Consider the following 27,598-nt stretch of genomic DNA (forward strand, 5'->3'; position numbering starts at 1 on the left):
AGTGGCTTTAAACTAAAAGAGGGAAGATTTAGACTAGATGTAAGAAATAAACTTTATACCATAAGGATGGTGAAACACTGGAACAGGTTGCCCAGAGAGGTGGTAGATGCCCCATCCCTGGAGACATACAAGGTCAGGTTGCATGGGGCTCTGAGCAACCTCATCTAGTTGAAGATATCCCTGCTCGTTGCAGGGGAGGTTGGACTAGATGATCTTTAAAAGTCCCTTCCAACCAAAATGATTCTATCATCTAAGTGACTCCACAAATCTTTGCAGGCTTAATCTTGAATTACCTGCACACTGTACTGTCAACATGGCACCGGCAACGCAGGTGCTACAGAAGACATTACGAAACCTGCCAGACCAACTGAAGGACTGCAGATAATGGTAAAAATCCATCAACAATGAGCTACCATGACTTGCAAGAAAACAAATTATTGGTCTCTCTATTTATCAAGAACCACACAAAGGAGCACCACATAGACATATCATCCTGTTAATGATGACAGAAGAGATACAGAAACTTATGTAAGCAAAGTCCATTATCTAATAGATTTCCATTACCCAGAAGGATATCTACTGAGGATCTTAAAAATGGCACCTCCCGAACTGCACAACTATCTGTTATTTTCCCCATAACTGGGCAGGTAAAGAATGCTGGTAATTAGGGATGACCACTTTCCAAGTGACCATACAGCACTCTTCCTTGTACCCATTGCCTTGTGACAGCCAGCTACTGAACAAACAAAGGGAAAACACAACACAAACCTCATCTCCACGATCACCATCATCCTGATCCTGAAATTCTCCCTTGAACAGCTAACTCTCCGTTTTGGAACACGATACCCCATTGTCGGCTATCCCTCTTCTCACAAATGTAAGTATGCAGAACATGTTGTACCTCAGAGCTTAACATGTAGCACAACACAGTTTCTGTCTTGTACTCAGTCTTGATACCACTGCACCAGGATTTGTATGACCATGACCCAACACAGACCCATGCTGCTCCATGTTGCTGTCCCAGTGCCAAGATGCAAACGACGGCAAATAACATAGCGCATATATGGTATAACGCCTTTGTTTAGTTTCTTTTTCCAGGCTTGCACTCATCTCAAACTGTTTTTCTCTTCCACGGTAACAACTCAAAACTTCCCCAGAACACGCCAGGATTGTAGCCCTGACTACACAGAACACATATGAAACAGAGACTTCAGTTGCCTAACTTGGTGTGGAGATTTTTGTGCCCCAAAGGTAAAATTTGTGCATAATAATAACAACTGTTGTCACTTGAGCCCCTTTATAAATCTAGTCTTTATTCTCAAACTGCCTCTTACTGAGTCACTACGTGTGCCCCAATTATTGAGCCTTTGAGACCAAGTAACTCATTTCTCAAGAGAATGGAGAAGTCAAAGAAATCCCACAGCCTGAACAGACCTTATGGACAGGTTAGTAAGATATGTCTTTTCTCTCCTGAATCAATTAACTTGTGCAAGAGAGGCCAGGAGTGGCCAAGGGAAGCTGCAGACATCAATTTACCTCAGCACCTTCTGTTTCGTTAGTGTGAAACAGGGATTACTGGTAGCATCTGAACAATGTCCGCAAGCAGAGAGATGGTCAAAGTGCAAATACAAAGATCTATCTACTGTCAACTGACGACTTCTTACACTGCAGCAGCATTATATCCTGGTTTGAGGTAAAACAGAACCAATTTTCTGCTCAGTAACTTTACTTGCAATTAAGCCTCTTCTAACTGAACTCTCTGAAATTAACAGCATATTGCTCAGACACTGTTTGCTCCCAGAGTGATAAGGCCTATGTTCATAGCTAATGCCAAGGAATGGTACACAGAGAGGCTCTTGCTTATACCTATTGCTGTAACAACCAAGGACACTAACTTTGTTATTTGCCCCATTGGAGGGTCAGAAGCAGAAAACCGTAGAGGGGTCCCACCTGTGGGGAGGAGCAGACAGGACAGTTTTGGTGACTCAAAACTGACCAAGGGGGTATTCCACCCCATCTGCATCACGCTCAGTATAAAAACTGAGGATCAAAGGGTCAGCCCTCTTCCTCTGAGGAGGACTGTCTGGTCATGTGCCTTTGACCCCAAATCATACATTCCTGACTCCAGATCCGTAATCCAGTTCCCATCCACCGCTGAGCCCAGTCTGTCACTTTCCCAGTGCCTGCCAGTGACATGATCATCATCCTGGGAGCTTGACACTGGCTTTGTCTATATTGTATGCACTTCATTATTTTCTTTCTATTTTACTATTAATATTTTCATTAAAGCAGTTTAGTTTCTTCTAAACTTATAAGTCTCTTTCTCTCTCTTCCTCCTCTCCTTTCAGGGAGTGGTGAGGAGAGCATCTGTCATTGGTCTCAGTGGCCAGTCCAGCCCAAACCACAACAGATTTGTTGACGCCCAACATGGGGCATGAAAGGGGCTAGACCAAGGCTCTGACAGATTGCCTGAATAGTTAGAATTCCATCTTGCTAAGAAATTAAAAAAGACAGCTCATACCCTGTCGTTCTTAAGCTAAATGTTACATCGTGCCTTTAGAGAGCTTTGTTTAAAGTTAATTGATGCAACACTGCTCAACTTGCTGAATATGCCGTATGGTTAATTTGCTCTTTGTGTTTGTATGTGGTGGTTTAAATGTGCTGCTCTGCTGTGGTTTGGGATACAGATCTATAATATGATAACTTGGACAATGGTTTTACCTGCATATCTTGGGCATCATGTAACAGATTCTATAACTAATTACACTTTCGATTTTACCTGGGGAAAGTTTATTTTACCCTTTAACGCTTACAGCAAATTGACACTATCAGAGCTATGGGATGGAAACCTTTTGGATTTTGAATGAACATTACTTGCTTAAAAATAGGATTTTGTTGTTGATTCTCCTGAATGTGTTGCAGGGGTGATTTCTTATTAAAAAAATCGGTGCAGGAGATGGTATTATATGACATACACTGCTGCTACTCAAATTCCACAAGTCACCCCATGGCCCACACCAGCACAAGCCACTCCTCAGCCCACGCTGGCACAAGCCACTCTACCGCCCAAACCATGACACATTAAAAAACATTTAGTGAGGCTATCTAAAACTGTGAATCCTATTATGTCTTATGGCTTCATTACTTGGGATCACATTCAGAAACATCCAGTAATTACAAGTACTGGATTTTTCAGTGCTACTCCATTTTGCTCAACAGTTTGGGCAGCATTTGAAAAGTTGCATCTGTTGTAAGTAAACTTCAGCATCACAATCACTTTCACTCTCATTTCATTCTGCTCCTGGCTAGCGAAGCTTGAGAATGTTGTCCTGACTTCCTTCAGTAACTATCTGTGAGATTCCTACCAGGGGCCAACTTTCCATGACTCTTGATAATAAACTCTCCAACGGGCTGATTAGTCATCAGGCAATGAAGTAACTCTTGGCATAAAATAATGGTCTTCCACCAGAGGGCTTAAAAAAAAAAAAATAGCATAAAACCTCTACGCTCCCAGTTTTGATTCCCTAGCAAAATTACATTTGATAATGACACCATTACCTGAAATACTGCTAAAACCAATTGTAACAAACGTATGTGGTCACGACCCCAAGATCCCTTCCCTCCAGGCCCATCCAAGAAGTCCAACCCACACTTTTTCGTGTTGTCTATTTACAGTTACGTACCTGGGCAGATAATTTGACATTTGGGTATTGAACAGATAAGTATACAGAGACAGAATGAAGGCAGACCAACAGATGCTGCTGGAGATCTGGAGTCTTGCTCAGACTCTCTGCTTTGGGAACGTGGCAGAAACTCTTTACTCTGTGTCTGATGAAGTGGTACTTGTCCTGTCTAGCGTCCTCCCCCCACCTCCACTGCCTTTGAAGAAATTCTACTTCCTTTAGAGCACGTAAACAGAAAAGGTCAAGACTGCACCAAAAAAAGGAGAAACAAAAAAGAAGGGATGAGTCTGCCTGACTTGTTCCATGTCAGACTAGCAACCCACACCTCCAAAAAAAATGCCCTATTCCCCAGGCCATGCCATATTCCAAGGACGAGAACTGAAAGCTCTCCTCTTGAAGGCAAGTCAATGTGGAAGCAAGCACGCTAAAAAGCGGGTACGATGCCTGACTCCGACCTAGTGATCTGGATGTTCAAGTGTCTACAAAGAAGACAGACTAGAGTACCTCTTTCAATTTACTGGAATATGTATGTTTTTACATTATACACTCAGTGGGAAAAATAAAATCCATTTTTGTAAAACACTTGTAAATTTCTAACATTTCTTCCTTGCTTTCTCAACAATTTAAAAAAAAAAGTAGACTGCTTCAGAAAGTTGCTGAAACTAAAAGGACACTCAACTTCATAAATTCAGGATAAACAATACCTTTAACTTATGTTCCCAGTATCCACATTAGGGTACTAGAAGTGAACACTAGTAGTACAAAAGTACTACTGCTACTTTTTTTTTTTTGAAATTACTTTGTACAAGAAAAAATAATTGAATTCTATTTTTTATCCTAGTAGTGGATTTAAAAAAAAACCAACAAAACACAACACTACAAACAACAACTTAAAAACACTGACATGAGACAAATTTATTCAAGTTTTATAGGCTGGGTCTATACATGACCTTCATGTTAAGCATGACCAGAAAAGCATATTGTTTAACGTAATGGTTATATGACAAGAGCCCATACTAATAACCACAAACTGTCTTTTGTATAAACAATTTGGTAAATGACAGTATGCATTAGGAATATCAAGCAATGCAATCTCTTCAGTGTGCAGACAAGACAGTTTTGCATTTGCGGTTGAGGTTGTGAGGTTGTGCTTGTGCTGGCCTGCTCCGGTTGGGAAGGACTGGCTGTTGTGGATGCAGCTACCCAAGGTCACCTCCTGCATGTTCCACTCCCTGCAATGGCAGATCATTTGGGGGGCATCTGCTGGCTGAGCAAATGGCTTTGCCTTTTCCTTATCCCTCTTACTCGCTCAGGCTCACACAGAGTTTCCATCCCCAGCCTGTCCTGTGGCTCTGCCTCCACACTCCCCTAAATGTGTTCATGCCCATTTGGGAATATGCTCTTCTTTTCATTAGAGCACAATATCATGGTTATCAACAACCTCACCGGCACCTTCCTATGACAAAATCTGGAAGAAGGCAAACTGGCTCATATATAACCTGTGTAAGACAATGGCAAAATTCAATAAAGTTTTCTGCATTTTGGTACTCCTTTTATAGGCAGCTAAACAGGCCATATAGGTTTCCTCTCGTTACAAGAGCTTTGCTGATTATTCAGGTATTCCTGCACATTTCAGTGAAAGATAAACCCATTGTTTTCTACATTTGGCTAGAAAAAATGATGCGCCAGACAAAAATTTCTCAAATTCTAGCATAAACCCTGGACTCTAGATACCGGAGTTTGTTTTAAAATACTGCAAGCAAACAATGCTACATGAGCCCCTCACAGACCTTCACACACATATTGCTACAAGGTCACTGAAAGATGGGGACAGCAAGTATTCCATTTTACCAAGTTACAGTGTGTGCTCAGGGATACAGCACAAACTACTGAAATGCACACAGCAAGTCTGCAACACACATGGAGATTTAACCAAATTTATCTTAACTCTTAGAGCCCTATTTTTAATTGCTGGATCATTCTTCTTTAGAGGATGATTATCAAGAGATGAGATTAGAAAAGACCAAACCTTAGCCTTCAGTCCCAATTCCTTTCTCTTGTGGACTTCACCCAGAGTATTTAAAGAAATTTTTTTTGCAAAATTTTTAAAGTATCTCTTACGACTGGTTGGATATGGGAAAAGTTGCCCTCAGTTACTGTACTGCACCATATACACTAATTTAAAAATGTGTTTATCACTAACTTGACAGACTGTAAGAGCTTCATCAGGACAGTCTATAAAAATAGACATGTATGTATTTTCTAAATCATATAGTTTCATAGGCCCTGTAGGTGTTCTTATATCATGACCTTAAAATTTCTGTAAGTACTATAGGTGAACGCTATCCAGTTTTACAGACATGCCAATAATTCTGATTAACATGCCTGTTTCATTTGTTTCACAGCTCCAGAGACAAATTATCCTCTTTGCTATTAAAACAAGAGGTTACTAAGAAATCAAACCACTTGCATAAAATATGTAGGATTTGACCAATAGAAAACAGCAATCAAAAAATAATAATACATATTATCTTGGAAATCCAAACTACCGATCATCAGAAGAAATTTTTAAAACTTCAAATTATGATTAAACTTCCTTTTGATACAAACAGAAAAAAGTGACGGTTTATATCCAGTGGCAAGTTTCATCTCACAGTCTAACTGCAATTTGTGTGACTTTCCAATTATGGACTACAAAACTTCAACCTTCTTTCCACTCCCAGAAGTACAATCAGTTATACGCATTTGATTCCTCGCCCTATAAACAGAGAAACCAACATTGAACGTAAACTATGCTAAGAGAATTTATCTTTAGGAAACATTGCAACTGTTGAATCTCTAACACACAATTTGTGCAAGATGAAGTATGAGGCTAGTTTTATAGAGAAAATGAACTTTACTACCCAAAATGTACTCCATAAAAAAAACTCTAACATTGAGATGAAAGCTAAACTAATGCCTTCACTAAAAAAAAAAAAAAAAAAAAAAAAAAAAGGGTAGTTCTACAGCTCTATAAACTGTTTTGTCCTGGAACGCAGAACACAAGTTAAACAATGTCAGTTCCTAGCCAGAAGTAAATATAAAGTAGAGTTTCCGGAATGAATGCGTAAATCTTCTTGGCTCTGCCTTTAAATTTTTAAAACAGTGCATGTGTTTATATTCTGACCTTTGTACCTTTTCCAAATGAAAACAAAACAAAAATCACAACGAAATACTTTTCAGCAATAACCAAACTCCTCTCTATTACTTTCTGAGTATCAGTTACAGTAACAGGTAACTGCCACAAGTGTAATAGCAATTATGTTTCTATTCTTGAAATTTAGGAGGAAAGAGCTTGCTTCCACAGAATTTGATCTGTCAATTTTAAATTAAACACAAACAATTTTAAATTAAACACAAACAATTTAAACACTGGAAACCAGCAAGAGTAATTTCATTTTGCAAATGATATACCAATTGCTGGGGGGAAAAAAAGCAATTAATAAGGGCTATTGCATGCTCTGTTGCTATTAATTGCTGTCAGTAATAACTACCTCATTTCCAGAAAAAACTCCTTCCTGCTTCATTTCTTTCACCTTGGTTCACAGCAAAGGTTATACCGCTATGTTATCCACCTGCTTCCTGCTCGCTCCCTTTACCAGCTTCTGAACTTGCTGAACAATTTCATTTAAATGTAACAATTAAGAAAGTCTTAAAGCAAAAAAGTTCCTGCTAATTTGTGAAAAATAGCAGCTGACACCAAACTGCTATCCACCACAAAGGAAAGGTCACAGAAATTCAGTACTGGTCTGCCTCATTTGGCCTGTCAACCTGCTAATCAGTACTAGATGGCTCCGAACACCAGTACTAGACGGCTCTGAAGCACAAGCATTCAGGTGCTGCCCCTATCTGAACACTCTAACGTACCTTCAGTAATGTGCTTCCAGTTTTGTGCTGAATAAAACTAAATGTTGCAAAGGTATGATATCGACTCCATGTCATACACCATCTGGCTCTTTGAGGCCATAAGACATGTTTTGTTTTGGTTTTCCCTCAGCTGAAATGAACACATACCAACGAATTAGCGTGCTGGAATAATTTTACACTATGATTTTTACACTATGACTTGAAGAAATAATAGAGGTATGTGCCAGTTTGTATGTTCGGTGCTGTGTAGTCAGTTTTATTATTTCTTCAGAAAATAAAACATTAAAAAAAATAAAATCCACTGAAGAGGAACTTGCAATAAAGTTGAAGGTGAGACAATGGATTGCAATGTACTGACTTCTACCACAGCCATGAATGATAACTCCTTCCTCAGAAGTAAAACACATCTTGGATAGCATAGAAGTCTCTAGGCACACAAGAAGAACAAAAACAATTTTGCTCAACAGCTGAATTCCCCCATTCCCCGTGGCAAGACACCCAGGTGGTGCCCAGCGGCCGGTGGGAGCCTCCAGCACCACCCGCCTGGACAGCTCCCGCCCGGGGGCAGGGACCCAGGGCCATCTCCCCCAAAGGGACCCTGCGTCTGTCACCTCCCAGCCAGAAGCGGTGACAAACAGCCTGCTTCATTAGGGAGAAGGGCTAACAGGCTCCTTAACCTGTCGGATTTAAGGATATTTCTTTTTGAAGCTCATTTGCATGCTTTGTTTTGATTCTGTCAAGGATTTGGATGTTACAGTGGCAGAATTCTGTCAGACATAAAAACATCTTTCTAACAGAAAAAAGTACAGTCCAATAAGCACCCAGTGAGGTACAGGCTCATACCAATGATCTGGATCTTACAGAACTTGCCTCTTCCAAAAGGCCTATACACGCACCTTACTTCAACTCACTCCTGGATTGTCTTCCATTACCTAGTGTTACAGCTATAAAGACCATGAGTGTTGTGCTAAAATTGTAAATATCAACCTGCCTCCTTTCTATTGTGAAGTGTGATTGCACACATTTCTGTGATTTATCTTCCATTACTGTCAAGCAGAACTGCAAATAAGCGTTTATCTCAAAACAAGGGAAATGGATGTTAGCCACTGACTGAGCTTCTGTATAAATAGCAGGTCAAGCAACCTTCTTAATTTCGCATATTGCAAAGAGCAAAAGAAGGAACACAAAACACTTGATACACTCTCTTAAGAGCAACAAAAGGTGAAAACCAGAAATGCTGTCACAGTCTTTTACTGTGTCTTACTACCATTTGGGTTTTTGTGGGTTTTTTTTGTTGTTGTTGTTTTGTTTTTAAATCCAGTGCATGAGAAAGATCCTTCAGCAAAAATGACAGCCGAGATAGAAGAAGTAGGTTGCAACTCATTACTTTACTCTTATACTCTGTATAACCTTCCCAGGAAAACCCTCTCTTTGGTGGAAATGGATCAATGACTGGATCCAATTTTAGCAGTAGCATGAAAGTCAGGTCTTTCTAGCAGTATTTACAGAAGTACACATTAAGAAACTTTACTCTAGAGGGTGTGCCACACTCCCAAAATTCCCCAAAAACGAAGCCACAGAAAAGGACAAACGCCTCATTTTTGCATGGAAAGCATACCTTCTCTCACGAGCTCAAACTGTTCTTCGATTGAGGCTTCCCAAGATCCCAAGGCTTCCCAATCTCCTTATACACGCCAAAGCCTGCATCTGTGCTCAATGCAATGATTTGAGGGATGGATTTAGAGAAGCATGAAATTGTTTCTCTTCTTTTTTAATTTTTTTGAGGCTATAAGCTGAAATAATTACACACGGGCCATGTTCATATGACAATACATTCCAGAGAGACAGCAGACTAGGGTGCACTTTAAACAGTGACTCCACTTTATTCAGGTTCCTAAGAAAGAAAAACCAGAAGAACTAATTACTTCTCTTTGCAAGGTGGATAATGGAAATGAATCTATGTCTACTCCCACCTCAACTGCCAGCAGCAGCTACATTCCAGTAGAAGGACAAAACTGACAGATTAGCAAGGGAGACATGCAGATAAATACTGATGATAATTTTTTACCAAGAATTGAAGGTAGTAGTATCTAAGAATAAATAACTATTTACTTTCAGACCAATTTTTTATATGTGCATTAGCCATTAAATAATATTTCCTGTAGGTTGAGGCAACAGGAAGGAAGGAAGGCTATTAACTCTATATTTAAATTACCTCACAAACGCTTAAATAATGTAGTGGTGAAGGCTAGATCAGAGTTTCTCATGTTTTGAGTACCTATTAAAAACCAATAGAGACAGATAAATTATCAGCGAAAAAATGGCTTTTAGAGAAAGATGTCTGAACGTTACTCAAAGGTATTGAACGAAATGGCTGGAAAGAGAAAACACTATGCATTAAAAATGGAAAAAAACCCCACCCAGAACCAAAGATAAAATGATGACTGGGCCTAGTACTAAAAAGAGTCCTGGAGAAGCAGATCTATAAAGGTACCTGGATCTTAACTCCTCAATTTCAATAGAAATTAGGCGTAACTGAAAAAAAAAAAAAAAAAAACAAATATTGTCTGTCCCTCTAATGTTTAATAGTTTCTATAATTGAGAACTTACATTTTTCAAAACTCATTCATGACTACAAAATGGTTTCATTAGAATGGTAGAAAACATTCTGTTCAAAGCCTTAAGAAAATTGTAACGTATGTCTATAGTATACACCTTGCTTGTTTCTGACTGTGGGATGAGTACCACAAACATTGTTTTGGAAGACAAGAAATCTCAGGACAGTCCCAGCTCTCCATTAGACAAAGTTTTTGTCATTAAAGCTGTCAATCACTGTTAATCCAGGAAGAGTGTTTAAACATACTTACTAGCTTGTAGACATTGCAAAACCTTTAAAATCAAAACGTAAAAATTTCTTGATCAACACCTATTTGAAGGACTTGAGACATTAGTCTGCACTTTTTACCAAATGCAATTACTGGCCTAACTATGGAGTTCCTTAAGCATCAATGAAAAGAAGTGTTACAGCTTCAGAGAGAGGATCTAAAAGGGAACAAGTTCAGGACTGAAAGTAATGGGAAACAAATTAGAAAGGACAAGATCAGTGCGGTGACAGTATATAAACATTCATGGGGACATCAGAAAAGGCCACAATAATGCTGCTATGGACAGCATGAGTTCAAATTAATCCGTACCCTGCAAGAGTTACAAATGCCTTATAACTCGCAGCAATGGATTTTATTCTTCACGCTAGCATTACAACTCTATCATTAAAATCAAAATGGGAAAACACACTAAACCTTTTAGCCTGCGCTCTCAGGCTAGCAAGTCTGAATGTTTACACTTGCTTCCAGCTTGTATCCATCCCAACACTGAGGATTCTGTACATCTTTTATTTATAGTCTATACTGAGGCTTTGCAAAGAATGTTTTCTTTCCAGTGTTGGGCAACGATTTCTTCCTGTCTGGTATGTTTTACAATAGACATGTCTGCTAAAAAGTTATGCTACGAAGAGACTATCACTATTTATAAAAACATATTTTACATCTGCATCACAGGGATTCAGAAGGGTTTGATGCTGTTATAAAGATCTTTATACAGGCAGGATGGTATCTGGAACAACTCTGAGCAGGAAAGATCATGTTACTTCTCCTTTCAAAAGCTATTTTATACAGCAATTTTCGAGTCCCTCCATTAAGGAAGTCTTCATAATATTTACTAATTGGCCCTTTTAGCTTGGCTTTACAAAAACCACTTTAGTCAAATAACTGGAACAGTATGTGTAAGAAAGCTATTCTCATTATCAGTTTTTACCTGCGCAAGCTCTCAGCTTCAAATTCTTGCTCTGATGATTTTTTTCTTAATATTAATATCATTAAGCACAGCAATTTAAGAGGCAAAAATACAAGTGAAAAACACTTTCTGTTGTTACAGCATGTTTGTTTTACCACTTTGCCTTCCATTATCCACAGTGTTATAGTACAATAAGGCAAGGCTAAATTAAAATTTAGGTATATTTTTTTTATTGTTTCATTCCTTATCATTTCCTCATTTTATCTGTGGTCTGTAAATTACTTTTCTGAGCAGCAATGCTAAAAGGATGCCTTTTATGGAAAGGATGGCGAACTGCCATATGGCTGTTGTTCAGTTCACTCAGTGGGTACCTTGTGCCTACAACCAGCATTTTACTCCCTTGCACTTCAGACACCCTTGCCTGTCTACATCTCCCTTCATTTCGGATCTCACTTTTTTGTGTGAGATGGTATCATTTAAAATTCTGAATAAGGCACTGGACATTTGATTAACATCATCTTTTTGATGTAGTCCCAAAACTGTACGTCTTCTAGGTTACTTGCTCAATCGATTTAAATCTGGATTCATGTGTTACACTGCCTAGAGATGGAAATAGAAATTCTGTGTGAGTACTTCTGCTATTTTTATCACCAAATGCACAAAAACTTGAAATAGAGCTCTTCGAATTTTTAAATGAAAAATAGAATTGACAAACATGAAGTGTTTCTTCAAGGAAAAATGCAATAACACCAGTCAATTAGAAAAGTAAAAAATAAAGAGAAAACAAAGGACACTCAAAGGCAAACTTCACCTCTTCAACATCTTGTTTAGTGCTATGACTGAAAATGGATCTACAGAACAAAAACGTATCCTAGAAAGCAAAAAATTAGATAAAACACAAAGTTTGTAATGACTTGTCTTGATCAAAATTTACATGGATGTAGGAATGTCCTGTTCAGTTTCCTGAAGTAAACAGGTTATCATTCCTACCCAGCAAGTGAAAGGATTAGCCTGAAAGGGTTCCCTGAAAGGATAAGAGTTTTCAGCATAAAACCTCTCCATAAAGCTATCTAGCCTTATGTGTCATCATCAATTGTCCCAAAGAAAAAAAAAAAAAAAAGTATATATTTCCTGTAGAATTCTCATAAGATTGCTTTCAAGCAACAGCATAATTGATGTTTATGGTAATAATATCTACCTATAGATGTGTGTATTTCTTTTAACGAATTTACCTAGCACATAGTAACTCATGTACACGGACTTAATCTTTTATGTGCCCACATCCATGTAACAACCTACAATATAAAAGAAGTCCATGTGATAAACGTATCATCCCTAGTAAGATCACCTCTTTTTCTTCTAATTCATGTACGTCAAGACCTATTCCAGCAACAGAGAGTTCTGAGCCATTTTAAATGCCTCTTTTTCTCAAAGCCTTTTTAAAATCACCTTTTTAAAGCACAGAACTTCTCCATAATTACACTCACTTGAAGCTCAAAAGAAAAGCTCAAACCTGGAGTGGGAATAGTTTTTCTACAGCATGACTTTCAGGCACTTCTATTAAAATAATAGTTGGTGAAATAACCACCGTGATTTTTATTAAGCACTAAAGAAACGGACTTTTCACAAACTGTTTGTTACGTACTATTCAATATTTCATTTTGCCATCAGCACCGAAACCATCTTAACTCTCTATGAAGACTGCAGCTGCACCCACATGGCTATTGACTTTCTTGACGATGACCACTACTGTTATTTTTTTAAAACAGAAAATGGTCAAGAACAATCTGGATTCTCCATGAAAAACTCAAGTTGAAACTTTCATTAGAATACACACTCAGTAGAATATAAGTGTTATGAGTCTCCAGATGCAGTAACGTGACAGAAGATGATGTCAAAATATTTAAAAGATTGCAAATGACCAAGTTCACATTCATACAATGCACTGACCACTAATTTTAGTTTAAGTTTGTATTTATGCCCTTCTGAAATACATTTATAAGCCAAACAGAATTTCAGTAGAAAATTCAGGACATAAATTTGGAGTGTATACATGAGGAGAGCAGGGTTATATCTGGGTTGAGAAAGTAAAAGCAGATAATTTAATGCTCGCTCTCTCTCTCTCTCTCACATGTACTCTCTTATTCTTCTATCTTCCTCCCCTTACTTCTGTCCCTCTTCTTTCCTCTTGCTTTTACCTTTGCACTTTCCTTACCACACACTGGCTCCTTTTCTGACTCCATGTCCTGCCTTCCACCTTGCCTTCTTGTTCCTTTCATCACTGTGTCCTGACAAATGAAATTTCCCAATCTAGAGGTCATCTTTGATTTTGAAAAACCAGAAGTGGGGCAGCAGCCCGTACCTTCATTAATCTGTACCTTGTGACCTAAATGTGCGATTTCCAAACCATATGTTCCAGATTTACAGGAGCAGCTAAGGGCAATGAGTCTGCAGAGATTTCACTATTTAAGGTCAATTTCCCTCAGACTGAGGGATCTCACTGGACAGAAATAGGGAACAGAATGCAATACTTTTGCATAACAGACTAGTGATAAACCCTGAGATATATACATATTAAACCAAGCTTCACTTACTGACATATGCGTGAAGGACCACTGTGCAGGTTATAAACATTAGGCCATTACGTTGGTTTTTTACAACTTTAACAGGAGTACATTCTAAAAACAGACACTTTCTTAGTGTCCACAGATACATCTTTATTCTGGTCACTAAAAAAAAAAAATAAATAAGTAATTGTTTATCCATTTATGTAAATGAATAAACAGGAGTAAACACGGGGAACAAAAAAAGTAACATTTCTTTGGGAAACTGAACCAAAGTCAGCAAGTGACACAAAACTCCCAGAGCATTCCTGAGGAAGCTAGTTTTAAAGGAAAACAGACATGATATGTGCAAGAAAGTGAGTAGTGGTGTGCAAGTGTTAGTACTGACACTGTTTATGCTTTATCATTCATAATGCAATCATTACAAACTCATGCCAACAAAACTTTATGTCTTCCTATACTTCCTGAATTAATGCTATTTTCTTTTTCTGAGCTGAGCAGTCAGCCAAAACCAGTTCAAGTTGTTTCGTTAGAGAAAAAGAAGCTGGAGATAAATTCAAATGTTTTTGGTATAGTTTTACTAATTTTCTGTCCTTAGGTCTTTGGAATTTTCTCCTGCTTCTCTTAAATGCACACATTTTAACAAAATAATAGCCAGCAGAGACACCTTCATTCATCCATGCTTTTGTTTTGAGTGGGGATACATATATACTTTACAGTGGAGGCTGCTATCATTTCAACTGAATTCTTAACACAAACATACTTTTTTTTTTTTTTTTAAAGTGGTTATAGCAAAAGTATGCTTTTCATCTACAATCACAAATGTATGCATGTCTGAGAGGGAACCATACTCCGTACTATAAAGACTTCTAAGTGCTACCCAATACAAGTTCACATTTCTAGTTGTTTATAATTTAGTCAAACTAAGATTTTGGACTGTAATTCTCTCAACCTGAATAAAACACCTGGGTCAGATTAAGGGATTAAAAAAAAAAAAAAGAGAGAAAAAAAAAGACTGAACTGCCAACTTGCTCAGGTTTGCTTTCTAAAATAACTGTTGGCAGAAAGAAAATATTTTTGTTTGCTCCTGTCGAAAATACTGGAAACTATTATTTCAAAAAGCTCCATTATTCTGAAGATTTACAGCAAGGATTGAAAGCTTTGTGGTTATATGACTGTGTATACTATAGATAAGAGTGGCCAGTGGCCATCCTCTGACCACCGAGGCCCACTGAACCAGCAAGGCACCCGTCCACATGGCTAAAATTCCTTTCCCTCCAGAAGCCGTTTGCATCCCAAATGCCTGTCCCGAATGGTCTCCTACACACAGTATGCTCTGAACCATGCCGGACACAATTCAGAAAAGTGCAAGGAGGTGTAGCCCAAAGCACGCCAAGGAGTGCACCAACAATGCCATGCTCACATGCTCGCAAGGGACTCACCTGTAACTGGGAACTTCTCTAAATTGTATCCACAGTAAGGCTGCTCCAGCCTGGGTCTGATTAGGTTTGTCCTTATAACCATACAAATAATGCTTAATTTCTTTTTATATTTCAGATGATTGACAGTAGAAATTATTAAAACTTCATTCCCGAAGTTGCCTAAGCACACATTAGATAGCAATGCTTTCAGCCACCACCCATCATAACACCCAGGTTTTAATTTGAATACACAAATTTTTAAGAAATTCACATGTTTTTCTATATCGTCCCCAGTTTAATGATATCTTACTACAATCTATACATATTTTTACATTGCCCCCTTGCTCTCATTGACCCCTTCCACTGCTCTAACCTACCCATTATCATCACACGACAGGTGCGCAAAAAACTGTTTAGTGTTTTTGTTTAAACCATAAGTAAGGTTAACAGAACTGATGAAGCACCATTTATCATCACAAAGCTGGTGTGGATGTGGTTGCGTGCAAAGTCTTCTCTGACACTCTCGTTTCTACAATTTACCTACTATTTCAAGATTTCTATGAACAGCATGTATGTAAAGCAATTCAGACTGAATAAAGGAACTAAAATAAAGACACGCCTTTAACATTGACATTGTAAACTAGAATACACGTTTTACCTGAGCAGTGATCTCGTATTATTTGAGTATAATCTGAGTAAAGTTGAGATAGATACTTGCATTTTCTAGATTAAGTTTTCAAAGGAGGAACTCAAAGCAACCAACACACCAACAGAAGCACATGGGGGAGGAAAGAAACAGCTGTAGTATTTTCCTGCTCAAATACATCACTATCTGAGAAAAAACACCAACACAAACCAAAGTAAAACATGAGAAAAACAAAGTAAACAGAGACTACACAACACCAAATACGGAATTGCAATTTTTGAGTTTAAAGAACAGCAATGTTACCTCTAAAAACATCTGTTCTAATTCATATTAAGGCTAAATAGAATATGAATGTTAAGCTATGCCAAATATTTAAAAACAGCTGTTACAAATGACATGGGTTATTACCCATCAAAATAAGTTGCACATTGACACATAAGTGGTAATGTAAAAAGTATAGTCATTTGTAAAAGAACAAATAACTTACTGAGCATTTTCAGATTTTGCAGACACAGTATAATAAATTTTAATACGCACTTCAAACCTGCAAAAAGTTAAAAGAATTTGCTAAAAGGAGGCTCATTTTTACCTATATGTTCTATTCAGTTTAGTAATTGCTTTTAGTATTAGTAGGAATTAGTTGAGGTCACTGATAAACGCTAATACACCCATGTAGGGCAACTTAGTATGTTTAAAAACAAAACCCAAAACCCAACTAAAAGACCTAAAAATCACTCCCAAATTAAGCAGTGCATTCAGTAAAGAATGTCATCTCAGAGGTCACCTTAACTCCAGGTGCCAATTCAGAACTACAACACCAATACAACAAAGTTCTCCCTCCAGACAAGGTAACTGCTTCTACCTTTATTTGATTTCTGCAACTGATGTAATGGACACAGCAGAGGACCTGAACAGAGTTTAATTCATGTTTCACATATGACTCTTAATCCTGAGTATAGGGGTTTTGCCCCCCCCCCCCTTTTTTTTTTTCTCTTCTTTTAAACACAGCTTATGCCTCAGATCATTATTTCTGAAACAGGATAATGCTGATGTACCTTCCAAAACGCGTTTCAAGGACAAAACTAGTATGGACAAAGAGTTCAACTGCAGTGCTTATAGGCAGGTAGTAACATGCACTGGGAAAGGAGAGGAAAAAAACAAAACAAAACAAAAGTGGCTTGGAGACAATAGCATTTAGAAGGAGCTCTCAACAACGTCCTGTTTGAATTAATTAAGGAATACCATCAGCTTGACATTTCAAGTGTACTGCTTTAACAAAGAAACAATAGCACCACCAGGTCTGAACTCCTTCCCAGAGGTTTTTATTTTACATTTGCTTACAAACGTCTCCAATTTGTTTTCCTCTCCTGTACAAAAGCAGTATTCAAACAGGACAAATCGCCTATACAGAAGCAATCTGATTATTCATAAAGGCAAAAGAAAAAAAGAAATTCCCCCCAACTTAAGTTCAAGAATTGCATCTTACAAAAAGCAAAAGCACAAAAGAAGTATGCTTTTATAATGGTATTTAAACTCATTTAAACAATGGGTTGAATACAAGCCTTTATACGTCCAGTTATTAACAAAAGGCTGAGCGGATGCATTGTTATGTTACCTTAAAAGAATACGTATTCAGGGCATGCATAAAATTTGAATTTAAGATACACACTCCTGCACATTGCACACATACACAAGCACACCACTAGCAATCATTTCCTATAACTTATTATTCACCTTCCACATGGCTTCACAAATATTTCCATTTCTGTTACTTTTAATTATTAATTATTCCAACTGACAGAAATTACAAGCCATAATACAATTAAACTTTCAAAACATGTTAGGCTTAAAAATGTGATATTTTAAAGGGTTTTTGTCAAATGAGTAAATCAATTAGTTAAACCAAGTCGTTCTACCACGTCCCTTAATGAGAATATTGACAATGGCTTTCCTTCTTCACGACCACAACGCAAACAATATAGAGAATCTTGCTTACAGGTATTCATTAGAAAAGCTCAGAAAGCTTCTTAAAACACCCTGTAAAGTTATATTTGTAACACTTACATGCCAATAAATCAAGCTACGTTTCTGCACTTCCCTCCATACAACATTCCAGTTCTCCATTCACCAATGAGTCCATGTAGTGTCATAATAATTCATGTTTGAAAGCCACGTCTAGTGCTAGTGAATTAAGCTAATAATGTTGTTCTTCCACATTATCACCATTTCAGTTTTCAAAGACAGCAAATTTCCAGATTTTTACTACTCTCACATAATCAGCGTTAGAGTTCAAAATTACCACATAAATCTGCAGACCCTGATTGACAGATTCAAATTCCCATTAAACACACATGGTATAGCTGCAAAGAACAGATGAAAAGAATGGCGACTGTCTTACAGTGCAACATAAAGCATTTAGAAAACTTACCCAGTTCTTAAACATCTACATTTTTTCCTGATAAAACGCGCATAAGACGTTCTTTTTTAAAACTGCACTGATCTTCGTCTAGCCAACACCCGGCTTCTGTACTCTGCTAAGCAAATCTACCTCCAGCATGACCTGGAGGGATGAACGCTTCAACAATCTGATAAGATATACTTCAATTTCAAGCTGTTCTCAAAAAAAAAAAACCAACAACAAAAAAAGCTAACGATAAAGATGCTTGGACGCTTTCTCTTCTCCATCTAACCTTATTGACTTGACCTCTCCGCAGCTAACCGTCCCGACTGACCCCTGCGTTAGCCTGCTCACGACACAAAGACGAAGCTGCACACCCTTCAGAGATGGCTACCACCCATCTAGTGGGCTGACAGCGGCTCTAAATAAAGCCCCTCGGCCACACAAAGATAAGGTGTCCCTCGCTGCATGCAGATAGGTGTTACCCTCAAACACAAAGATAGCGCACACTGTGCTTTGCCGTCCTCACAGCTTGCTCCACAGGCCCTTCCACCAGGGCAGACAATTTCACCCTGGCTTCCAAGAAGAAATTACATTTTAAATTGTGCCCTGCTTTTTGAAACACACGTAAGTCCACCTATGTGAAACGCTTCATCAAGTGCGTGAATACAGTAACCTAGCCAGGAGAGGCGTTTTCTAAGGTGGACATACACTGGACTAATGACAAAATGTAGATCTGCTCTCTTGTGCTCTTAAAAAAGGAAACATACAGATCTGCTGTTCGGAATGTTACAGGCCTATACGCTAGAAGCGACAGAGCCGGGGGCTCTGGCCATACCCGTGTGCCCGACATCCCGCCCTGCTGAACAAAACGGACAAGCCCGGCAGGTTCAAGTTTGCCGCGGGAGACGGGAAACCTCCCTTGGGCTCCCTGGTTTGGCGACAGGGCAAGCGGGCGAGCTGCCGGCGGAGCGCGACCGCCCCCTCCCCATTCCCTGTCCCCTCACGGAGGCTCCTCACGTCCCCGGGCCCCCACCACCGACCCACGACCACCGGGGCGGGGGCCGGGGCCTGTGCGCGGGGGCCGCCGCTCACGGAGCCGTGCGGCCACTGAGGCGGGACCCCCCCGCCGCTCCCCTGCCCACCTGAGGGAGCCGCCCCCGCCCGGCCCGGCCGGCTCCCTCCTTCCCCCCGGGGCCGGGCGAGGCGGGGGACCCTTACCCGGGAACTTCGGTTCCTCCTCCTCGCCGCTCTCGGAGTCGGTTTGCATGGGCTCCTCGGCGAAGTTGACCCCGCGGGCGTCGGGGGGGGCCCGGCGCGGCGGCTGGCTGCCCCTGTCATGGCCGGGCGCGGGGGTGCCCGCCTTGCGGCCGCTCGCCTCTTTCTCCGCCGCTGCCGCCGCCGCCGCCTTGGCCGCCGCCGCCTCCTCCTTGAGGCGCCCGAAGTACTGGAGGGCGAACTCCAGCAGGTCCCCGGGCTGGCTCCGCAGCACCTCCACCGTGAAGCCCTGCAGCAGCTCCGTCAGCCCCGCCGGGATGGAGATGCTCATGCCGGGGCCGGCCGAGGGGGCGGCAGCCTGGCCGGGAAGGGGGAGGGAGAGGGGAAGGGGAGAGGAGGAGGAGAAGGAGGGGGGAGAGGCCGGGGGTCCGCAGCCGGCGGACGATGCGCGCCCGGCGGATCGCCCGTGGGCAAGGGGAAAGGGGCGGGCGGCGGCGGCGCAGGTGGGAGCGGGCGGGGATGGGGGGGCGGATCCGCGGCGGGCAGCGGCTCGCTGGCGGCCCCGGCGGCCGCAGCCTCTCGCTCCGCTTCGCCCCACACTTGGCACGGCGGCCCCGTCCGTGACTGAAGCCTCCCCGCCCCCGCCGCCTCCCTCCTCCCCCCGCGCCGGGGGAACCTCGCACACATGTGACCCGGGAAACCATGACAACCTCCCGCCGGGGACTGCGGCCCGCAGCGCGCCCCCGCCCGCCCCGACAGAGCCAGGCAGGCAGGGAGGAGAGGGCGGTCGACTTGCCGGCCCGGCCGCGGACCACCACCCCCCCTGCCGCGGGGGCAGGCGAGTAGCCCTCCCAGCTGTTAATAGCCGCCCGGGGCCTCCCGCTGAGGGAAAGCCTCACGCCCCCTTCCCCGGCCGGGGCACCGCCGCCCCCCGTGGCTCCCCCCGCGCTGTGGGGGCCTTTCCACCGTGGTGGATCCAGGATCCGCGCGGGCGGTCGGCGGGGATTCCTAATGGGTGGACATGGATATAGTATTCCATAGCTAATTACTGCTGCGCTTTTTCTCGGGCGTGTACTACCTTAAAGATATTCCCCGCATCATTCATACGCTATCTATCTATATTCTTTAGGATGAGAGGGGTGATGCGGTGCTAAGAAAACACCTGCCGTTTGTCAGCTGGTTGTCTAAGGTCCATGGAAAATTTAGCCGGAGAAAGAAACAACTGTTATTTAAAAAAAAAAAAAAAAGGAAAAGTCCAATTTAAACATTGCCGGGTGCCAATGCTCAGCATAGACACCCTTCCAAGTCATGCTGCAGAGACTACTTAGCACAGTGTTAAGTAGGTGCCACTTGTCATCACCAGGAAGCTTAAATGTTTTAAGTAAGTAAGTGGCAATTACGGGTGCCATGCTTTTCATAGGGCTTTACTAAACACTTCTTGAAAGTGAGATCCTTGGAATGCATGAAAACTGCATCACCCCCTGATTCGTAATCGCCTCCGAACACTTGGCCAACGTTTTGGGGTTCCAGAAATATCTCTTACAATCTTATTTTTATGCACCAAGCAAATTAACTGCTAACAAGTCTAAGGTTGGGACTACTTGGCTGTTTGATAATTGATTTCACTAAACATCCGGAGTTACTCAAATTGCCTTGAAATATGCTTCATCGGGGCTTATTTCATCAGGGTAAGATAAGAGTCAAAATTCGGGTTTGTAGTAGCAAGGTGCTGAAAGAAATGACTTCAAGAAAGTAATGTGACAGCAAAATACAGCAATCCCTATGGTGCTTTTAACACAGATCTGGATCTTAAAGGCATTTTTAATTGAATTAGTTTCCAAGTGGAATCCAATGCTCCCTGTGTATGCATTTGGAAATGGAGCTCGGTTCACAAGTTGGATCTTCAAAGTGTTATAGACCTGGCAAATTAGTGAAGTGAGTGAACCATGTATGCGTGGGTGATTGCCTGCTGCCCTGTAGCAGGCAAGAGACACCTCTGCCAATGGAGCTGTGGAATACCTCTGAGCAACATCTTGTGGCTTCATTTCTCTCTGCAGGAAAAGCCTACAGCTATTCATTATGAAGTACTTATTTGAAGTTAAAAGCCATCTCATACCACTGGGAGGGCTGATCTGTTTGTGACCAGGTTGAGAGATACCCAAGCTCTGAGGAAACCTCCAGGAAGCGAAGTGTTGATGTCTTCCAAGCACTACGTGTTCTGTGAGCATACAATATTCCATTTACTGGAGCCTTCCAGGACTAAAAGAATTGTCATCCCTGAGGTTTTCTCTTAGCCAGACAAGGCACTCTTATTACTCTAGGAATTTACCAGCAGCATAGTGTCTTTTGCCATCTAATCAAGGACTTCCTTAGCTTGCCAGAGCCTCCCATCCTCCCAGACACGAAAGGAGATTGCTTCTCTGAGGACATCCTCAAGAGCAAGTCTTTGATGTTTGTATGCAAAACTGGGATAATTTGAATAAGAGATTCCTAAGTGGTGGCACTCTAAAGAATTATTCTTTTTTAAAATTTTCAAAACAGACCAAAACATTTGTGCCTAGTGAGACTTATCCTGAGTTTTGGTGTATCTCAAAGGATGGCAGTGAACTCTGTAATTGAAGTTGGTGTTGTCTGGTTTCCTTAGATACTTTCTGTTCCAGGGAGCTTGCATTGACATTTAAATTGCTTTTAAATCCTCATAAGGACGACAGCTGTCCCAAAATGTGTTATGTCTAGCAGAGTGAACAGTTAGGTAATGAGAGTATCAGTTCACACCTCTCCAGTGAGTTTTATTAGTTACTTCTAATTGTTGTGTGTCATTCTAGTTCAGCTGTGGACATTATCTTGACGTGAAAGAGAATATAAAACCTCCAAAAATCCTTCTGTACTGAAAAGGGATTGGGCAGAACATTCCCCTCACAGTTACCAGGAAAACGACATAAAGAGTTGTGTTGTCTCCTTTCCTCTTAGCCAACAGATGCACTCTTCATAACACCGTGCTTAGCAGCTTTGCATGTCAATCTGTCCCTTCACCTGGTTGGAGGTTGTGGAAAAACTAGGAGACTACAGCTAGGAGCTGAGAAATAGCAAGCACGGGTCTCCCACGTGACAGTTCCAGACAGCACACCTCAGACAGGGGTTGGGACTGCTTCTGTCAGAGATGGAAGAATGAGATCTTTTCTGATCACGCAGGGGATGGCGAACAGAGTGCAGAAGGAAGGAGCTACAGAGTTTCAAGCCTTGTCTTTGCTGGGGGAAGTGCAAATTTAGTTAAATTAGTAAAATTGAGCTAACAAAGTCCATCCAACAGCCAACTACAAGCCTTTTTTCTGCCAGCATTCAGCTTTTTGCCTGATAGGAACATCCTTCTCCAGTCCTTCCATAGATGTTCTCTCAAACACCCATTTTCTGATTGACCCTGGTTAAGCTCTGCAATGCAATACACACCATGCAGAGATGGGCTTAACATCATGAGCGTAGACTGGGTAAAGCCTTTTCTCCAGAGTGAAAAATAACTTTAGCAAGCACACTAGTGGAGAACAGGTTTTTTAAAAACCCTCTTTGTTACCTCCTTGGGGACAAGAAGGACTATTTTAGTCATCTGCTTGGCCCAGCCACACAGCTAGCCCAGAAATAAGAGACTCTGATTTCTTCATCTGTAGTAGTCTCTCTCCTAAGTTGGCAACCAAGCAACTCCTGACGGTGGCTCTCAATGGAAAGATAGCTCATATTGTACCAGAGAAAACACAGGACAAAACTTGGCCTTATACCTATTGTACCGTAGTAGGAAAAGACTGATGTTTGGGTGTGGGAGATGTTACTCTCTGTGTTTCTCGTGCTTTAACAATTTTTGGTTTGTGTTAGCTGAAATCTTTTGTCCTGGCTTTTGAAATTTTAAATGCAGACACACTTTGCGTACTGCATGATTAAAAGCTGCTGCTGACAAGCAACCTGAAAATCCCTTCATTTTTTATATTTACTTCAAAATCTCTTTAGCTATATGGCAGTATTTTTCCTTGCTGGCCCTTGATCAAGCAATAGCTGATTTGTAAGTTTTAACAACCACAGTTAGTAGGAATAATCATGTACCAATTTCTGATCTTCCAAAACGCCATTAAAATGTCACGTGTATTGACCTTTTTTTTTTCTCAGTTTACAAAGCAGCTCTTGCTGGCTTACCAGGAAAATCTTGCTCACAGAACTTTGTTACTAACAGTTTTTAATGGCAATCATTCAGCCATAGATTTTTTCAGCAATAACAAAACATGCAGCTGTGCAGATCTGTAGTTTCCTGCTTTTCCATTCTTCTTATCAGAATGATATGTCACTCATTATTTTACCAAATCCATTACCAACCCCAAATCTATTTATCAGGAAAATGTTCAGTTCTATCAGCAGTATAAGAAGCTACTGCCTGTCATTTTTGAACAAATTTGAACACATTCCTCATGACTCTTCCTTTGCTTGAGTCTCCTGTTCTCCACCTCATACCTTTGCTCTGCCTGTGCTTATTGTTCTGGGGATTCAAAATATTTAACTCTTCCCCTGCCTAATGTAAATCTAGAATAGCAACAATCAAGTAGCCACTTACATGTTTAAGTAAAATTCTTATTTATGCCACTAAGGGTTTTCCCTGAGCAAGGAGAAAGGCCAAGTTCAAAACTTGGGATGGAAGGAATCCAGATCATGAAACAGAATAGTGGTGAAGCATTACAAATTAAATGTCCCCTGCCATTTTCAATACCAATTCACAACCTGTTTAACTTGATCTAAGATTTGGGGTGTTCCCCTCACCAAAATAGCCCCCTGCTAATCCTTGAACAAGTGTTTCTGTCCTCTCCCTCTTAACGCCTTTTAGCACTAGTAGGGCTATGTGGTCAGTCAAATTAAATGCCTGATAGATCTGAGATGAATCATCATGCTGACAGAGAGAAGAGAGCAGAAATCACAGCTCCAGAGGAGTGATATTAGACCATCTTTTCATCAACAATTCAAATTTAGGTTGTCTTACATTGACCATGAAACCAAGTCTTCAAGCAACCTTGTCTACTGAGATAATATGATCAGAAGAATTGCCGGGTAGCATCTTCTGACCTCAAGTCCCTTACTTTTCCACTCACCCTAGAACCCAAAACTGGGCTTTCCGGGAAGTATGAGCTTCGTGACTTATTGCAAACTCTGCATACAACTGTTACTACTCAGTGAATTGACAGCTCTTGATTTCCATTGAAATCTATTGCTTCTGGTTCTTGATATTCAGAAACTACCGAATACCCTCTCTTAGAAAATCAGTCCTCTTTGTGTGCCTCAATTTGGGCACTCACAATCACCTGTAATTTCAGAAAAAAATTGTTAGAATTTTTAAAGCCACTATAGTGAGTGCTGTATTTGCCATTAAAAGTAAACCTTCTATTTTTAAAAGTAATGAGATAAAATGACAGTGTAGATGTAGTAGACTGGCTATTTTGAGGATCTTATTTCATACGGTGTCCTACTCTGTTTATAAAAATGGCATTGTACACTGTCAACACAACCTGTTAAATGGCTAACAGAGACATCTCTCCAAGTAGTTGACAACAGAAAATCATCATCAGATGGAGAAGTTCCCCAGGAACTGACAGTAGGCTGCTTCTATTCAACACCTCCTGCAATCACTTGGGAGTAAGTATAAATGTTTCTGATATAATTTCCAGATGACACAAAACCCAGTCAGAACGGCGGTGTCAGTGAGATCAGGAAAGCACAGAGCAGTCTGGATAGCTTGTCCATTTAAATAAAATCTTTACACAGCTACATATTAAGTCAAGATGTTTCTACAGAATGGGAGGACTTTATCTTGGAAAGCAATGCTTCTAAAATGATTTAGGGATGGATATGGAGGAACAGCTCAACTTGAATTCACGGTATAATTCTGTAGAGAAAGAGGCTGATGAGATTCTTGGTTATTTCAAGAGGCAGACCAAAAATAGGAAGGGGGGATCTTCCCTTTGTAAAGCACCCTTGAGACCAGTAAAAAGGTATGGCCTACAGTTTTGGTGTTCATATGTTCAAAATAATATTGAAAAATAGGACATGTGCAGAAAAGAGACATGAGAATTATTCATAAGCTGAAGGAAATGCCCTGAGGTGAAAAGACTGGGAGAGTTCACAGCCTTTATCTAAGCAGTTGTTATTATGCTCAGTAGAAGAGGCTTATACAGAATGATCTAAGTGATGAAGGGTAACAGTCTAGATAGTCTAGTCGTTCCTTCTAGCCTCTTTAAGGCAAAGAATAGTATTGGTCTTGCTTATCAGAAATGGCTCAATGTCTTCATCACATCTCTAGAGGAACACAAAAATATCCCAAAAGAGGCAGTAGTTCTTAGATCTTATGAAATATGAAGTAATAGTGAGAAATCATAGTACAAGTATGCTTTTAAAAACATACAGTCACCATCATGGATGCTTGGGTATTATTTAAATGCAAAAGAGCTGTAGTGAATGGATAGGTTTGCTTTTCATTTTCCTTGAGGGAGCTGGGGAATCTGATGATTTGTGAAAAATGAACTTTCTCCATGAAAACCCTCTTCTCCTCTTACTAGGCCTGAGCTTAGCTCTGAAATCTTCAGATCATCTGCTGTGTGGCAAAAATAGGGAGCAAAGGAGTAGAAATCCTGTGGGGTGGAGAACAACCGTACAGTTCCATGCCTTGCATTGCTCATTAACAGCCGATGTTCCTCAAAAAAAATCTATTATGAGAATTATCTTAGATTTCTTGGGAGCTAATTTCCAAAAGGAGGGGCTCAGAACTGAGGAGTCTGTGGTTCTAAGTGGTGTCTTCTCCTAGGGAAGAGGCAATTTTTTCAGTGGACATTAACTGTTGGGGGTTTGGTGGTTTGTTTGTTTGTTTGTTTTCTGATAGATTTAATTGTTAATCATTTTCTTGAAGAAATTAGTATTCATTCTTTGCAGGAAGAATAAAGCATCTGCGTAAGTACTGGTTAAAGAGGACACGTAAGCACCAGCTGAAATATTTTCCTGAGTTTGAACCTTAATGCAGTGGTAATGTTCCTGCAGACTTTCATCCTGGTGAAAACTGAGAGTAGCATTAGTGAGTAAAACCCCCATTCTGACTCTAACGAAGGATGTGTTTCTTTCTCAATTTGGTTGTCTCTGCACACCTACACACAGCGTGGGTTGGGTAGGTAGGCTTGCTGGGCTGTGTGACACACTTGAGCGTTAAAGGCATGAGAGAGGAGGGGTTCAGGTATTGCCTAGTCTGTGAGGGAAGACGTGTGCCTGTAGTTAGAAGTAGCTACGTTTGAGAGAAGAACCTTAATTCAAACCAGCAGACTTTAAAGGACAAATGTGGACGCTTCAGAGCTGTGCACTGGAGTGCCAAGTCTCCAGTTTGTCTCAGGATGGTTTGTTTATAAGAACTTCTAAATGTGCATTTGATTAAAAAATAATCTAAATGTAATGACCTTTGGAGATTGTGGAACAGAAAGACTGTCTTTCTATCTCTCTCTCATATATGTGTGTGCGTGTATAAATAAATACACGCGCATACATATATGTCTGTAAATGATGTTACTGTTTCTATTTTGGCAGAACCTAAAGGCCCCATCGTATTAATCACTCTACAAATGCAATATAAATATCTTAACTTAGTTGACTTGCAGTGAGTTAAGACTGACTATTTAATGTAGCCTTATGGATCCTCAAAGAAAGTATGTGATTATTTTTTATACTTTTATAAGACACAGAAATATTTACATTTTTAAAGTAAAATTCATAATTGCACCACCCTTTCAATATTCCAACTTTAGCCCCAGGAGTGGAATATAAACAGTGCCAGACATGCATTCCCATGAGTTTTTTATCGTTGTTTTCGGCACAATCTATTTTTATTCAATTCTATGGGAAATGCACACACTTTGTGCAGTTGCCAGAATGTGATTTCCCAATGCCCCCTATTTCTTTCCAAATGT

At 40.6% G+C, this 27,598-nt stretch overlaps 1 protein-coding gene across 1 annotated transcript in view; it reads right to left on the reverse strand.

Annotated features, from left to right (window-relative positions):
* PRKAR2B (protein kinase cAMP-dependent type II regulatory subunit beta) overlaps nt 1–20,292 on the reverse strand; it is a 94,161-nt gene extending 73,869 nt beyond the window's left edge. Inside the window, exon 1 of the mRNA XM_063323437.1 lies at nt 19,632–20,292. Coding sequence (XP_063179507.1) covers nt 19,632–19,959 — 328 coding nt within the window. The 5' untranslated portion in view covers nt 19,960–20,292. The remainder of the gene's footprint in view (nt 1–19,631) is intronic.
* Nucleotides 20,293–27,598: the final 7,306 nt, after the last annotated feature.

Source organism: Chroicocephalus ridibundus, chromosome 1 (assembly GCF_963924245.1).
Source record: "Chroicocephalus ridibundus chromosome 1, bChrRid1.1, whole genome shotgun sequence".
Taxonomy (NCBI): domain Eukaryota; kingdom Metazoa; phylum Chordata; class Aves; order Charadriiformes; family Laridae; genus Chroicocephalus; species Chroicocephalus ridibundus.